The sequence below is a fragment of the Vigna umbellata genome, chromosome 3, assembly GCF_029865625.1.
Source record: "Vigna umbellata cultivar VRB3 chromosome 3, Vumbellata_1.0, whole genome shotgun sequence".
Taxonomy (NCBI): domain Eukaryota; kingdom Viridiplantae; phylum Streptophyta; class Magnoliopsida; order Fabales; family Fabaceae; genus Vigna; species Vigna umbellata.
Genome location: NC_142167.1, coordinates 1,257,942 through 1,271,243, shown reverse-complemented (window position 1 = coordinate 1,271,243; position 13,302 = coordinate 1,257,942). Strand labels below are relative to the sequence as shown.

The following is a 13,302-nucleotide window of genomic DNA, read 5'->3' as shown; positions in this document are numbered from 1 at the left end:
AAATTTGTATACTATATTTCTAATGAAAGAACCAATACAATTATGTTTTCTTAATTATTTTTTGTGAAGGTATTTCTCTTCAATATTCCGTAAACAGACCAATTTGTGATCTTCACTCTTCAATAAAGTTAGATTTGTCTCATGTATAAACAATTACAATATAAAGTTTATTATAATTCATATTTTTATTTTAAAAAATTATTGTAATATAAAATGTTTGTAAAAGGTGTATTATTTTTCCTTCTTCCACACCAAAATGAAAGTGCTCAAAAGGGAAAGTTGGAGGAAAGTGTTATGGTAGGGAAGACTTCCAACATTCAATGTTACCGCACAAATAGTATATGGTACTTGTCAGCCACACAAAAAGGAAAATTGGTCAAATTCAAACTTCCCTAATCTTTTCAAATAGTGACATTTTGAAGAAAGAAAACAAAACTATATATGACTTTTTGTATTGAACACTATTAAGAATTTGAGTTTACATACACTACTTTTTAATGGAAATCATGTCTATATGTATTTTTACTTGTATTATAAAAAATTTATTTGTATGCACGTTTTTTTTAATTTGTTACAGGTGACATGTTCTTAATTTTTATTAGTATTGCTTATTTTCATGAGACTAAGTTATTATTTAATCATTTTTTATTTATTTTTGGAAATAATTTTATTTTTAATGCAGAATGTGTCATTAAACTATTTTTTTTATTAATTTAATAATCTTTTAGAAAATAAAAAATTTGAGAAAAAATATTAGATATAAACTAAAATAAACACAAAATATTATATAAGTCTCCAAACTTACCTTACCTTTAAAAGTGAAACAAATTCGTACTATGATGAAAATCAGACTAGGCTTACAGCATGGGCCGGTGGCCATGCTCATTTTCTTTTTCCTTTTTTATCTTTTGGTGTTTCTTCCTTCACCTCCATTAAATATTTGTAAACAACATGTGATGGCAAAAATTAACTCACTAAACTCCTAAAACTACTATGCATTGCATGTCTACCAAACATAGTAGAATATGAAAGAAAAACTGAAAATGTAAACACAACATACTAAAACTGTGTACAAATAAAATTGAGTAGAAGAGAATTTGAACTGTGAAATTTGATTACAAAAATGTATTGAATCATGAGACCGGATATAGATTTCACTTTGCAATAATGAAGAATGTTTATGATGGTTACCTCATCAATAACGATGTTTGACTCCCGACGGATGAAGCTATCATGGAGAAAGGCGTAGACCTGAGCGTTTGTGAAAAATTCATCAGCATTAAAGTTTGTGAAATGGACACTGAGGTCTCTACCGATGAGAGGAACTACCTTTTTATCGTAGTCCTGGAAGCCAAAGTCCTTGAATATGTACTGGGATTTTTTTTTTTAATTCAAACGGTTATTCTACCGTTGAACTCCAATTGTAGATGTAATTTTGTGTTAAACATTGATGACTATTTTACTCTCTTTTTCATGAAAAACCCACTATTTAACAAACGTACGATAGTTTAAATTCAACAATAGAATTTTATTGTTACACATTACTCACCTCGCAAGAAATATTTTATTGTTAATATAGCCATCCACAACAGCAAAAAGTTACCAGAACAGGTGATTATACATTAAATACCGTGCAAACACCCTTCTTGGTTGCGCTAACAAATTAGTTTGGCCCTCAAAGACTTGTACCATTATTAACCAAAATAAATGTTGCTATGCTAGCTAACACTGCATATAATAATCAAATATAGTTAAACAAACAAATAAAAGGAGCAACTCCTAAACATGTTTAAGTACCAACTCATGTTTCCTTCCACAGTCATTCTTTTAAATAATTCCAATAGAAGAGTATGTACCAGCCAACTAACCCATTTTTCAATTAAAGAAGGTATTAATAAAGGCAGAGTGAGAACATATCGGTGTTCACACAGCCAAGAAGGTAAGTTGAATTCTGTCACCAGATAAAAAATTTCTATCATGGATGACATTGGTGAGACTTACACAGCAACCTTTACTTCAGAAGCAGAGGCATTTGCATACAGAGGGTGGAGAACATGGCCTTCCTTAGGCTCAACATGCACCCATTTGCGACCAGTCAGCTTGTTCCGTTCAAACTTCACCAATCCCTCTTTCAATGCAAACAGAGTATGATCTTTCCCAAGTCCGACATAGTTTCCTGGATGAAAACGAGTGCCACGTTGTCGAACAATGATATTTCCAGGTATCACCCTCTGCATGGTAAGAGAAGAGTTACATCATGAGTGAATGAAGTCAATGAACCATGTTCAGAACATCTAGATTCAGTTCTCACTTCCTCTACCTGCATGGCAATAATTAGTACTAAAAAGTGTAGAAAAATACCTCCCCACCGAATTTCTTCACTCCAAGGTTCTTGGGTTTTGAATCCCGTCCGTTCTTGGTAGAACCAGCAGTCTTTTTGGTAGCCCAGCGCCTGAACACCATACTCAAACCTTCTCCAGATACATCTACAATAGTGGGTCAAAAAATCATTAGTCTAGATTACTTTAGAAAGACATCATACAGTAGCCAATATAGGATAATGAGGCTATACCACTGGTGCTTCTATACACAGGAATATTTGTCACAAGTTCCTTGACATTCAATCTTCTGTAAAATGACGCTGCAAAATTCATGGTGTTTTCTATGTGACAGAGACACAACCTGAGACAAATTAGAACACTGGAAATTTTCAAAAAACTGTGAAACAGATCAATTATGACTGGTGCGCTTGTGGTCACCAAACACCAGAACTAATCGGTTGTGGCAAGATCAGAGATAATCAGAAATAAGTTGGCCATACAATTCCACTGTCATATGATCATTATAACGTATTTATATATTTAATAAGCAGACAAGTATTTATAATGAGTACAGGCCAATCTCATAAAAACAATGAAATTTATTATATCAAGAAATCAATCATCTGCAGGCACAGGAATCTCCATGCCATCCTCATCTGTGGTGATAGTTCTCTTCTTTAAGTACACTATACAGTAATAAATTGCGTAGAAATTAAGTTTCTATTCATTAGAAACTAAAATATGTCAAATTAAAGTTTCAAGTAAAATATGAACAGACGGTTGCCTTGATTAAATATAGCAAATTAAGTGAATATTAGTTACACAACTCAAGAAATCTAAATTCACAAACAAGACAAGACAAGTTGAAGCTTACAAACAAGACAAGAATTGTTGGGAGCAAGAAAACCAGGGTGTTGATCTATCTAAACTTCTTGCAATTCACCATGTAAGAATGCATTTTTAATGTTTAGCTGATAAAGAGGCCAGTGATGAATAGCATCCATAGATAGAAAGAGATGAAAAACTATTCTTCCTACTAATTATGTTTACTTACTTTAGTTAGTCTGATTGTATCAGTGATAATCTTGAGTTATGAATTTACTTTGACTCTTCATCACAGCCTAATTCTTCAAGTTTTCTTTAGTTATGATAGTTTAACCATAATCTATAATAATAAGTACACTACTTTTTGTTAACTTTAATCAAAAAGTTTGTTTTATATCAGCACCAGCTAATTGGCATGACACTTATTTAATATTGACAATCCAGCTTTGATGTCACGAGCACTGCTATTTGGTCCTTGATCCTTTCTACTTTCGAACAAAACTATTATTAGCTATGCAAACCATAGGAATAGGGAACGTTGTTTAAAATACCTGCATTTCTATTATTAACTAAATAAATTAGATAGTTAGTAGCATAGGATACCACAAATATGAAAAACTGATTGATTGATGAGGAACACTTTACTGTTTATACCCTGTTATTTCGTTAAGTTCATCATTTCATTCCTCTTTTTGGAACATTCTTATGTTGTAAAAGTTTATAAACATGTCTCACTTGAAAAAGGAGGAAAATTTTGTTCTGATGAGCAAAACCAGCCAACTCAAGTAAAACTCAAATCAAACTGAAAAGGCTCAAGTATGATACAAGTAACTACAAATTGAGTTCCATGTATGTCTGCTGATGACAGAAAGCCCTACCATACTTCAGAGACATTTTTTCACAATTAGACGTCTTAAGGGGCCTAATGTATTGTGTTGAGGAAGAGAGAGACAAAGAAACAAAAAGGGATTGGGAATTTTGGGTTGGCAACAAAGCTGAAAGCAGAGTTGGGGCCTAATGTATTGTGTTGAGTGTTTAAGCTACACTACAGGACTTTTGAAACGATTCTTTTTCTCCCTTTACACTAATGTGGAAATTTTATTTTGAACTTTGCTGCTGCCAGAGATGGACGGACGGATGGCTGAACATCACTCTGAAATGCTATCAGAATGCCCCCTTTTCATATCTTTCTTTGCAATTGGACAAGCAACTATGTTGGAAAGGGAATGATTTACAGCTGGTTGCACCCATGTCAATAACGACTATGGGTTAAAAAAACTTCACATAATTAGAAACACCACAACACACCATTCTTGTTTCTATTATCGTTATTAAAGGAATTTTAAGCTTTTCATGTTGACAGGTACATTTTTTTTTCATTTTCTTCTGTTTCTATATTTAAATCTTTTACTCTCTTTTTTGTTTCCACTTCTTTATTTATATTGTTACAGAATTGTGGTGGGCATGGAAGAAGTAATGTATGTTTTGTTTCTAGGACTCCAGAAACTCCTAAGACTATGAACAATCTTATTGCAGCAGCCCGGGTAAAACAGAGACAGGTAGCTCAAGCTCAATTTCAGCCTCTTTCCACTTACTATACTCAAGGGGGAACACCAAGACCCTCTACAATTCAACCATTTTTGTCTGCCTCAAGTAATATTGACCAGGCTGATTGGCAGGGAGTTCTTCAACACCAAACATTGGCTTCTCCATCAACTAATGGGTATCAATCCATTTCTCAAAATGAAATTGATGATATAGAAAATGAGGAGAAAGGAGTTAGTCCACTGCAAAAGGATGTAAGGAGGTTCTCTAAGTGGTGGTACTGATAGAGACTTTGTCTAGGACAAAGGAAAGAGTTGGCCGTGCAACACGTTTACCTATTGACTGTGCTAAGTATGGCATTGCCAATGAGGTATGCTTTTTCATATCTTTCTATTTGTAAAACAATCAATCAGATAACAACTAAAAACTTTATTCCTTATCATCCACATCAAGTATCAGTATAAGAAACTTTCTTCCATTCCATTCAAATACCAAACTACAGATTGTATACCAAACCAAACAAAAGAAGAAAATAGAAACACATTTTTCTGCATCAAAGAAACTTGAATGGCAAAGGAAGTCACTCACCTCTGGTTCCTTCACTAAGGGCCTTCGCAACAAGAAGTGGTATATGTCTCAGTCCTTAATACCGCTTTGAATCTTCTTAAACCGCAACACAGTCGCCTCAATCGATGCCTGGTAACAATCCAACTACTTTTTTTTACCATTTTTGCGAGCACAAACAGAAATGTGCCAAAAATAAAATAAAAAACCGAGATTAGGGTTCGCGAGTTTGACCATTTTACTAATTTATGGATTACTAACCATTAGGGTTTACTTACCAGATGAAGATACTCTCTCAGCGTCGCCCTAACCAAGAGCGACAACGAACTACGTCAACTGAATGACGGACTCCGCCACCGAACCACCGAACGACAATGTCAGATCAACGAAGTTGTCTGGTGAAGGAGGCACAACGAGATTGCTGCGTTTGAGAGTTCGAGAGAGGGGAAGAAGTAAAGTGAAGTCGAGGAAAGAGGCTTCCAAATAATCAAAACTAAATTTAATTTTTTTTAAAATAAAATTTCCAGATCCACTGATCTCTGGACGAACGTCCACTTCTAGCTGGCCGAGCGTCCAATGAGCGTCTTCATTGAACGAGCGTCCTCTTCTGCCTGGCTGGACGAGCGTCCTCTTCTGGCTGGATGGACGAGCGTCCTCTTCTGGCTGGTTGGACGAGCGTCCACTTCTGGCTGGCTGGACGAGCGTCCACTTCTGCTCGCTGGACGAGCGTCCACTTCTGCTCGCTGGACGAGCGTCCACTGCGCGTCCTCGCTGGACGAGCGTCCACTTCTGCTTGCAGGACGAGCGTTCGTTTTGCTGGCGTCGAGCGTTTCCGCATGTGCTTGCTTTAGCTGGCCGAGCGTCCAATGAGCGTCTTCATTGAACGAGCGTCCTCTTCTGCCTGGCTGGACGAGCGTCCTCTTCTGCCTGGTTGGACGAGCGTCCTCTTCTGGCTGGTTGGACGAGCGTCCACTTCTGGCTGGCTGGACGAGCGTCCACTTCTGCTCGCTGGACGAGCGTCGACTTCTCCTCGCTGGACGAGCGTCCACTGCGCGTCCTCGCTGGACGAGCGTCCACTTCTGCTTGCAGGACGAGCGTTCGTTTTGCTGGCGACGAATGTTTCTGCATGTGGTTGCTTTGGTTCAGCTCTATACATTGTTGGAGACTCTTCCAAGCTCATTATTAGCTACAAAATAAGGGATTATTGATGAAAGTACATCAAAATAGCCAAAAACACATTTATTCAAAAAATAAGACAAAAGAAGAGGATTTAACAAGTTATAAGTTAGAAAGGAGTTGATTTTGCTACTAAATTGATGCTTAAATAATGGTAAAAATTAGCATTATCAATGGGGGAATGGTATATGTGGTTAAGTGAAGAATTTGATGATTTTTTGGTTACATCTTGGAGAGATAGGGTGAATATGAGTTTGATTGCAAGCATTGCTAATGTATTCTTTTCAAACTATTTTTATTATAAGGGAGACTTTCTTCTATATTTATAGTTTGCTACGATATTGTCTAAGGAAAGAATATAATGTTTTATAATTTTTTAAAATTAGTAAGTATTTGTATTTTTTTTAATGAACAACGTTATCTTCGTACTTTTTCTCTATACATATTTAAGTAATATAATAATGTAATAGTGAAAATACATTTGTCGGTACTCATATGTATTATTCTTTTTATTTATTATAAGAATAAAAAGAAACAATTTTTTCGTGATTATTGTAACATTCTATTTTAATAGTATAAAATTACTAGATAAAATGTTACAAAGATCACAACTAATAAGAAAATCTAGAGATTTCTTAAAGAAAAGGTTTACACATATAAAAAACCTAACTATGTAAGACCCATGAAAAATATTAGTAAATTTTAGCATTCTGTGAGAACCTGATAATTAACACACTTAAATCCATCCTATGATCACTGTTTTAATTCACCTTGCCACGTCAAAATTCCACTCTCTTTCTCTCTGCATGCACTGAATGCCATATGTCACTTTGGAAGCTTCTAAAAGCTGTAGTGGAGACCAGGTGGCAGTGAGTAACTGCTCAACCGTTTGACGAGGGAGAGAAAATAATTTCTCTGAAAACTCTTCTCTTCCTTTCATGCAATCTTCTTCTTTCTCTCGAATTCTGATTTCTCATCTTCTCTGTATTTCCCTGCACTCTTTCATCTTCTCTCTAAAATACCTCACTATCAACTCCTCTGATCTAATTTCAGAGACCGTAGACACCTTCACTGCACCGTGAGCATCAATTTGATCCGAACAGAACTGAGAACTGAACTGGTAAGTTCTCATTCTGCATAATTGTCCATTTAGTTCATGCGAACCAAAATTCTGGTTGCATGCATGATTAGAAATCTGATCTGTTGTGATTCTGGTGTATCAGATTTAGTGGAATTGGTTGAGTGAATTCCTGGATAGAAAGCCGTGAGTGTAAGAGTAAAATTCTAAGCAATTGGAAGTACACTGCAGTAACAGGTAAGGGAAGCTTTAGTAATTTAATTTAATATATGTTTGATCTGTATGACAGTAATGAATTGTGATGGATGTCTGAAATGTATGCATTATGCGAATTTTGAATATGTGTGATGAAGCAGAATTGAAATGGATGTATATCAGGAATGTTGTATGAAATAATGCAGTGAATGAAATGTATGAGTTGTAATGTGATTGATTCTGCCTAATTTGGAATGATTTTGATCTGAATTGTATGTTGATATGATATGTTTGAAACTGGAAGATGGAAGACTCTGTATTTATGGATTGATAATAGGAATTTTGGAATGCATGAGAGTTATGTTAAAGATAAATTCTAAGTTATGAATCGTATGTAAAACTGTGAAATTCTCGTGTTTGAAAATCTGGAAAGTCTGGTCTTCTCTGATTGATGGTGTACGCTCGTCATCGAACGGTCTTATACCGTTCGGTTTCACTGGACAATAACTTAGAGTAAGAATTCTTTCATTTGGAGAGGATTCGGATCGAGAACGAGCGTTATTTGTGTCAAGAGTTAGGTTTGAGCGTTCGGCTCAACTTAGCGTGTCCAACCATTTAAAAATTAAATTGAAGGGTAATAGTACGCTCGGTTTTGTTCACCAGCGTTCGTCATAAGTGGCGCTTAGTATTATATTGAGCGTTCGCCCAAAGGAACTCTCGATCTTAGATTGAGCGTTCGTTCTAGTTAGCGTTCGGTCTGATACTGAACGTTCGTTCCCATGCGCGTTCATTTCCATGCGCGTTAGTTTTATTTGATGCTCGGTCATTGACTGGCGTTCGTCCTAAGCAGTGTTCGGTTTTATAACTGAACGCTCGTCCTATCCTGGACTCGTGAGCGAACGTATATGGTGTTCGTTCAAATTCTTATTTAACGTTCGGTTTTTTTATGACAGTGTTCATATCTGAATTTCTTTCGTATTCTGGTTATCTATTGAAATATATCTAAATTATACTTATCCTTTTTATTCAATCTCCAGTATTATACTTAGAATTATTCTAAGTATTATTCAGATCTTTTTGATTCAATCTCAAATAAATTCTTAAGTGTTCTTAACTCACGTAAATGGATACAGATTCGTTTCTTTTGTTCAGAAACGAGACTACAGTGCACTGTAATACAGTCGTTGTGATCTATTAAAAAGTAACTTGTATTTAAATTAAGAGAGTGGAATACAGAATGCGAATCTGAATAAGAGAAATTGTGAATATGTACAAATGGTGATTTGAATGGAATTATGAGATTTGGATTGTGAATGAGCGTTCCAAGGAGGAACGTCTCCATGATGTGAATATGAGAAGTAGTGTAGTATGACCATGGATTAAGCTACTGATGGCTGTTCATCCTGATATTCCGTGATTGCTCATCCTCATGTAGAGGAGAGTAGTTCATGCGTGGGAATGGCAGGAGGCACTAGTCCTTATAGTACTTGGGCTGATAAGGTTAACCCGGGTGGCAGCTGTTATCCCCTTTTTTTTTTTTTTTTTTTTTTTTAGGGTGGCAGTGTTGAGGGTATCCCAGTTACTACATCACCCGGGTGCAAGAACGCCTGTAGATACATGGATCATACAGTCCGGACAGTCTTTAATTATGAGAATTTGGATGAGTCACTGTATGCGTGGATATGTGTTTAATATTGTATGAATTGTATGACTGATTTTATATGTTAAATTATGTTGATTGTGTTGAATTAAATTACCTAAGCTTACCCTTGCAATTTCCTTGTGTTGTCTACTGTTTTCTGTATGTCCGTCTTGTCAATGCAATGATCATCCGTTGTGGATGTGAGCAGATGGTGAGGCACCCCTTGAATCTATGCTGGAAGAAGAAAATTTGGAGGATGCCAACCTCGTAGAAGTTGAAGTTAAAGCTGAGCAGTAGAGGCTCATTCCGTAGCAGTTTTAGGATTTAGTTCTATACTGTATTTTGACAGTTCTGTATATAGTTTTGCAGAATTGTAAATACTGAACTGTTTTATATTTTGATGAGTTTCTGAACACTGTAAAGTGCTGCAAGTTCAGTTTTAAATGTTGAGCATCTGCTGTAATGAACTGTACAGTACTGTTTATTTTTATACGTGCTGTTTTCTTTTGGAGCAGCTGTTATTTAGTTTAAAACTGCACTGTATTTTCTGTAAATGTGATTAGTTCTGATTAATGGTAATTACTATTTATTGGGATGTTACATTTATTGGTATCAGAGCAGTTTTGTTCTTTTAGGACATATAGGGTATGAGTGCACTGTGCTTTTCGTTGTGTGCTTGATATGTGTTTGATGAGTTATTAATTTTTAACTCTTGAACATAGCTAACGTACGTTTTCTCTGATCCAGAAAACGAATGGCTCCTAGACTTTCCCCCACCTCAGCCGAATGAATCTGATGCACCAATTAGTGCCCGTGTGTTGGAGGCAGTCATAGACAGACTTCAACAACAAAACACAACTTTGGTTGAGCAGAACGCTGCCTTGATGAGGCAAAACCAGGAAGCAATGCAAAGTATGGAGGCTTCTCGTGTTCACTCAGAAGCAACGCAAAGACAACTAATGGACATCTTGGCAGCTGGCCGAGGCACACCAGGAGCCTCCTCCTCTAATGCTGCACCCCATGCAGAATGGAGTTTGGAAAGCTTCTTACAGCACCATCCTGCCAAGTTTAATGGGAAAGGACTTCCAGATGAAGCGGATCAGTGGCTTAGAGATATGGAGCGGATTTATGAGGCCAAGAGATGTCCAAATGAAAACCGTTTGGCATTCACAGAGTATTTGTTGACGGGAGAAGCTAGCCATTGGTGGTCAAGTGTGAAGATGTTGTTGACAGAAGCTCAAAGTCCAATTTCCTGGGAGGTTTTCAGAACTAAATTCTATGAAGAATATTTCCCAGACAGTGTGCGTTTTGCTAAGGAGGTGGAGTTCCTTCAATTGGTGCAAGGCAGTATGTCCGTCTCAGAATACACCAACAAATTCAAACATCTTGTCCGTTTTAATACCATGGCAACCAGTGAAGAATGGCAGTGCAGGAAATTTGAAAATGGGCTGAGGAGTGATTTGAAGGTGTTAATATCCTGCTTATGTATCAGATCTTTCCCTGCCATGGTTGAAAGAGCAAAGGTATTGGAGAAGAACGTTGCTGAGGCCGAGCAACAGAAGAAGCAGCAGTTGAACAGGGGGCAGGTTGCATCCAGAAACCCACTGAACTTAAGAAGATCCCCATACGTTCGTCCAACTCAGTCATCTGGTGGATCACAGGCCTTGGTTCCGGTTGGCCAAACTGGACAGTCAAGGACTGTGACGTGCTATCAGTGTGGAGGACCACATTTGAGATGGGTTTGTCCTCAACTGGCTGGAATTAAACGCTGCAACAAATGTGGGAGAAATGGACATTCAGATCAGGAGTGTAATGTGGGAGGCCGTGCGGTAATGAGACCTCCAAATGCTGGAAGAACTCAACAAGGTAGAGGTGGACGTGCACAAGCAACAGGAAGGGTGTACGCTATTACTGGTGCTGAAGCTGCTCGCTCAGGTACCCTTATCACCAGTACTTGTTTACTGTTTGGAAAGCCGTGTGGTGTATTGTATGATTCGGGGGCGACTCACTCCTTCATCTCGAAGGCGTGTGTTGAGAAGTTGGGGCTAGTGGAGAGCGAATTACAGTTCGATCTGGTGGTGTCAACCCCAGCGGCTGGTGGGATCAAGACATCTACAGTTTGTGTAAGATGTCCTATAGAAGTTGAGGGGCGTAGATATAAAGTTAATCTCATTTGCCTACCCCTTCAAGACTTAGAAGTAATTTTGGGGATGGATTGGTTGGCTACCAATCGGATCCTCATTGACTGTGGGAAGAAGGAATTATTCTTTCCAGCTGAAGAAGATGAAGAACTGTCAATCACTCTTGGGCAGTTAAAGGAGGACATCATGGAAGGAGCAAGCTGTTTCCTTATCATGACATATGAAGCAATGAGATGGGGCGTTCATCTGATGTTGATAACAGTGGAGGGAGAACAGTAGTGGATGAGTTTTCAGATGTTTTTCCGGATGAAGTACCTGGTTTACCTCCCATTCGTGAGGTAGAATTCACGATTGATTTAGTGACCACTGCTGCACCCATCTCGGTCCAACCTTACAGAATGGCACCAGCTGAATTAGTGGAACTCAAGAAGCAAATTGAAGAATTAATGGACAAGAGGTTCATCCGTCCAAGTGCTTCTCCTTGGGGAGCGCCTGTATTGTTGGTAAAGAAGAAGGATGGCAGCTCACGGCTATGCATTGATTATAGACAACTTAATAAGCTGACCATCAAGAACAAGTATCCTCTTCCAAGGATTGATGACCTGCTGGACCAGTTGCATGGTGCCTGTGTATTTTCTAAGATTGATTTACGTTCGGGCTATCATCAAATTAGAGTGAAAGAGGAGGACATTCAGAAGACTGCATTTCGGTCTCGTTATGGCCATTATGAGTATGTGGTGATGCCCTTTGGAGTGACAAACGCACCTGCAATCTTCATGGATTATATGAACAGAATTTTTAGACCGTACCTGGATAAATTTGTTGTGGTGTTTATTGATGACATCCTCATATATTCCAAGAGCTTGGAAGAGCATGAAGACCACTTGAGGATTGTCTTGAGCGTGTTGAGGGAGAAGGAGCTGTATGCCAAGCGTTCAAAGTGTGAATTCTGGATGAAAGAGATCCAGTTTTTGGGGCATGTTGTTTCTGCTGGCGGCATTGCAGTGGACCAGCCAAGGTGAAGGCAGTGCTGGATTGGGAGAGTCCACGTTCAGTCACGGAGGTTAGGAGTTTTGTGGGACTCGCTGGCTACTATAGGAGGTTCATTGAGGGATTTTCTAAGATAGTAGCCCCTCTGACTTACCTCACCAGGAAGGACCAGCCGTTTGCTTGGACAGATAAATGTGAGGAGAGCTTCCAGGAATTGAAGAAGAAATTAACAAGCGCTCCTGTGTTGGTCATTCCAGACACAGCCAAACCTTTTGAAGTGTATTGTGATGCATCATATCAAGGTTTGGGCTGTGTACTGATGCAGGAAAGAAAGGCAGTGGCGTACGCTTCCAGGCAGTTGAAAGTTCATGAGAAGAATTACCCCACACACGACTTGGAGCTGGCAGCAGTGGTGTTTGCGTTAAAAATCTGGAGGCATTATCTGTATGGTGCAACGTTTCAAGTATTTAGTGATCACAAGAGTCTCAAGTACCTCTTTGATCAAAAGGAGTTGAATATGAGGCAAAGGAGGTGGCTTGAATTCTTGAAGGATTACGAATTTGAATTACTGTATCATCCTGGAAAAGCAAATGTGGTGGCTGATGCATTGAGTAGGAAAGCCGTAAGGGTCTCTGCAATGATGGTGAAGGAGCTGAATTTGGTGGAAACTTTAGAGATCTAAGATTGCAGTTTGACTTGGGAACGGATGTTATCAGATGCTGTAATCTCAGAATTTCCAGTGATGTATTTGACCAAATCTGGAAGAAGCAACGTGAGGATGAAGAACTGGTGAAGATATTAAGCGCGCTCAGTTTGAGTAAAGAT

General features: G+C 38.1%; 1 protein-coding gene across 3 annotated transcripts; it reads right to left on the bottom strand.

Moving 5' to 3' along the window:
* Window positions 1-1,735: 1,735 nt before the first annotated feature.
* Window positions 1,736-5,724, bottom strand: LOC148201373 (uncharacterized). Of its 3 annotated transcripts, none has more exons than XM_088111156.1 (5): window positions 5,534-5,724; window positions 5,280-5,405; window positions 2,573-2,682; window positions 2,362-2,486; window positions 1,736-2,231 (listed from the first exon to the last, which is right to left on the bottom strand). In XM_088111156.1, the coding sequence occupies exons 3-5, from the start codon at window positions 2,652-2,654 to the stop codon at window positions 1,998-2,000; spliced, it is 441 nt and encodes a 146-aa protein (XP_087967282.1). In that variant the 5' UTR covers window positions 2,655-2,682; window positions 5,280-5,405; window positions 5,534-5,724; the 3' UTR covers window positions 1,736-1,997. The 3 variants fall into 3 exon arrangements, with proteins under 3 accessions (XP_087967282.1, XP_087967280.1, XP_087967281.1); XM_088111154.1 differs by having other exon boundaries at window positions 5,280-5,402; XM_088111155.1 differs by having other exon boundaries at window positions 5,280-5,387.
* Window positions 5,725-13,302: the final 7,578 nt, after the last annotated feature.

Bases quoted from the DNA above. Each gene is read 5' to 3' on its own strand.
- LOC148201373 (XM_088111156.1), bottom strand. From the start codon at position 2,654: ATGAATTTTGCAGCGTCATTTTACAGAAGATTGAATGTCAAGGAACTT. The intron at 2,487-2,572 runs GTATAGCCTCAT...CCACTATTGTAG, and splicing joins TGTGTATAGAAGCACCAGTG to ATGTATCTGGAGAAGGTTTG. The intron at 2,232-2,361 runs GTATTTTTCTAC...CTTACCATGCAG, and splicing joins TGAAGAAATTCGGTGGGGAG to AGGGTGATACCTGGAAATAT.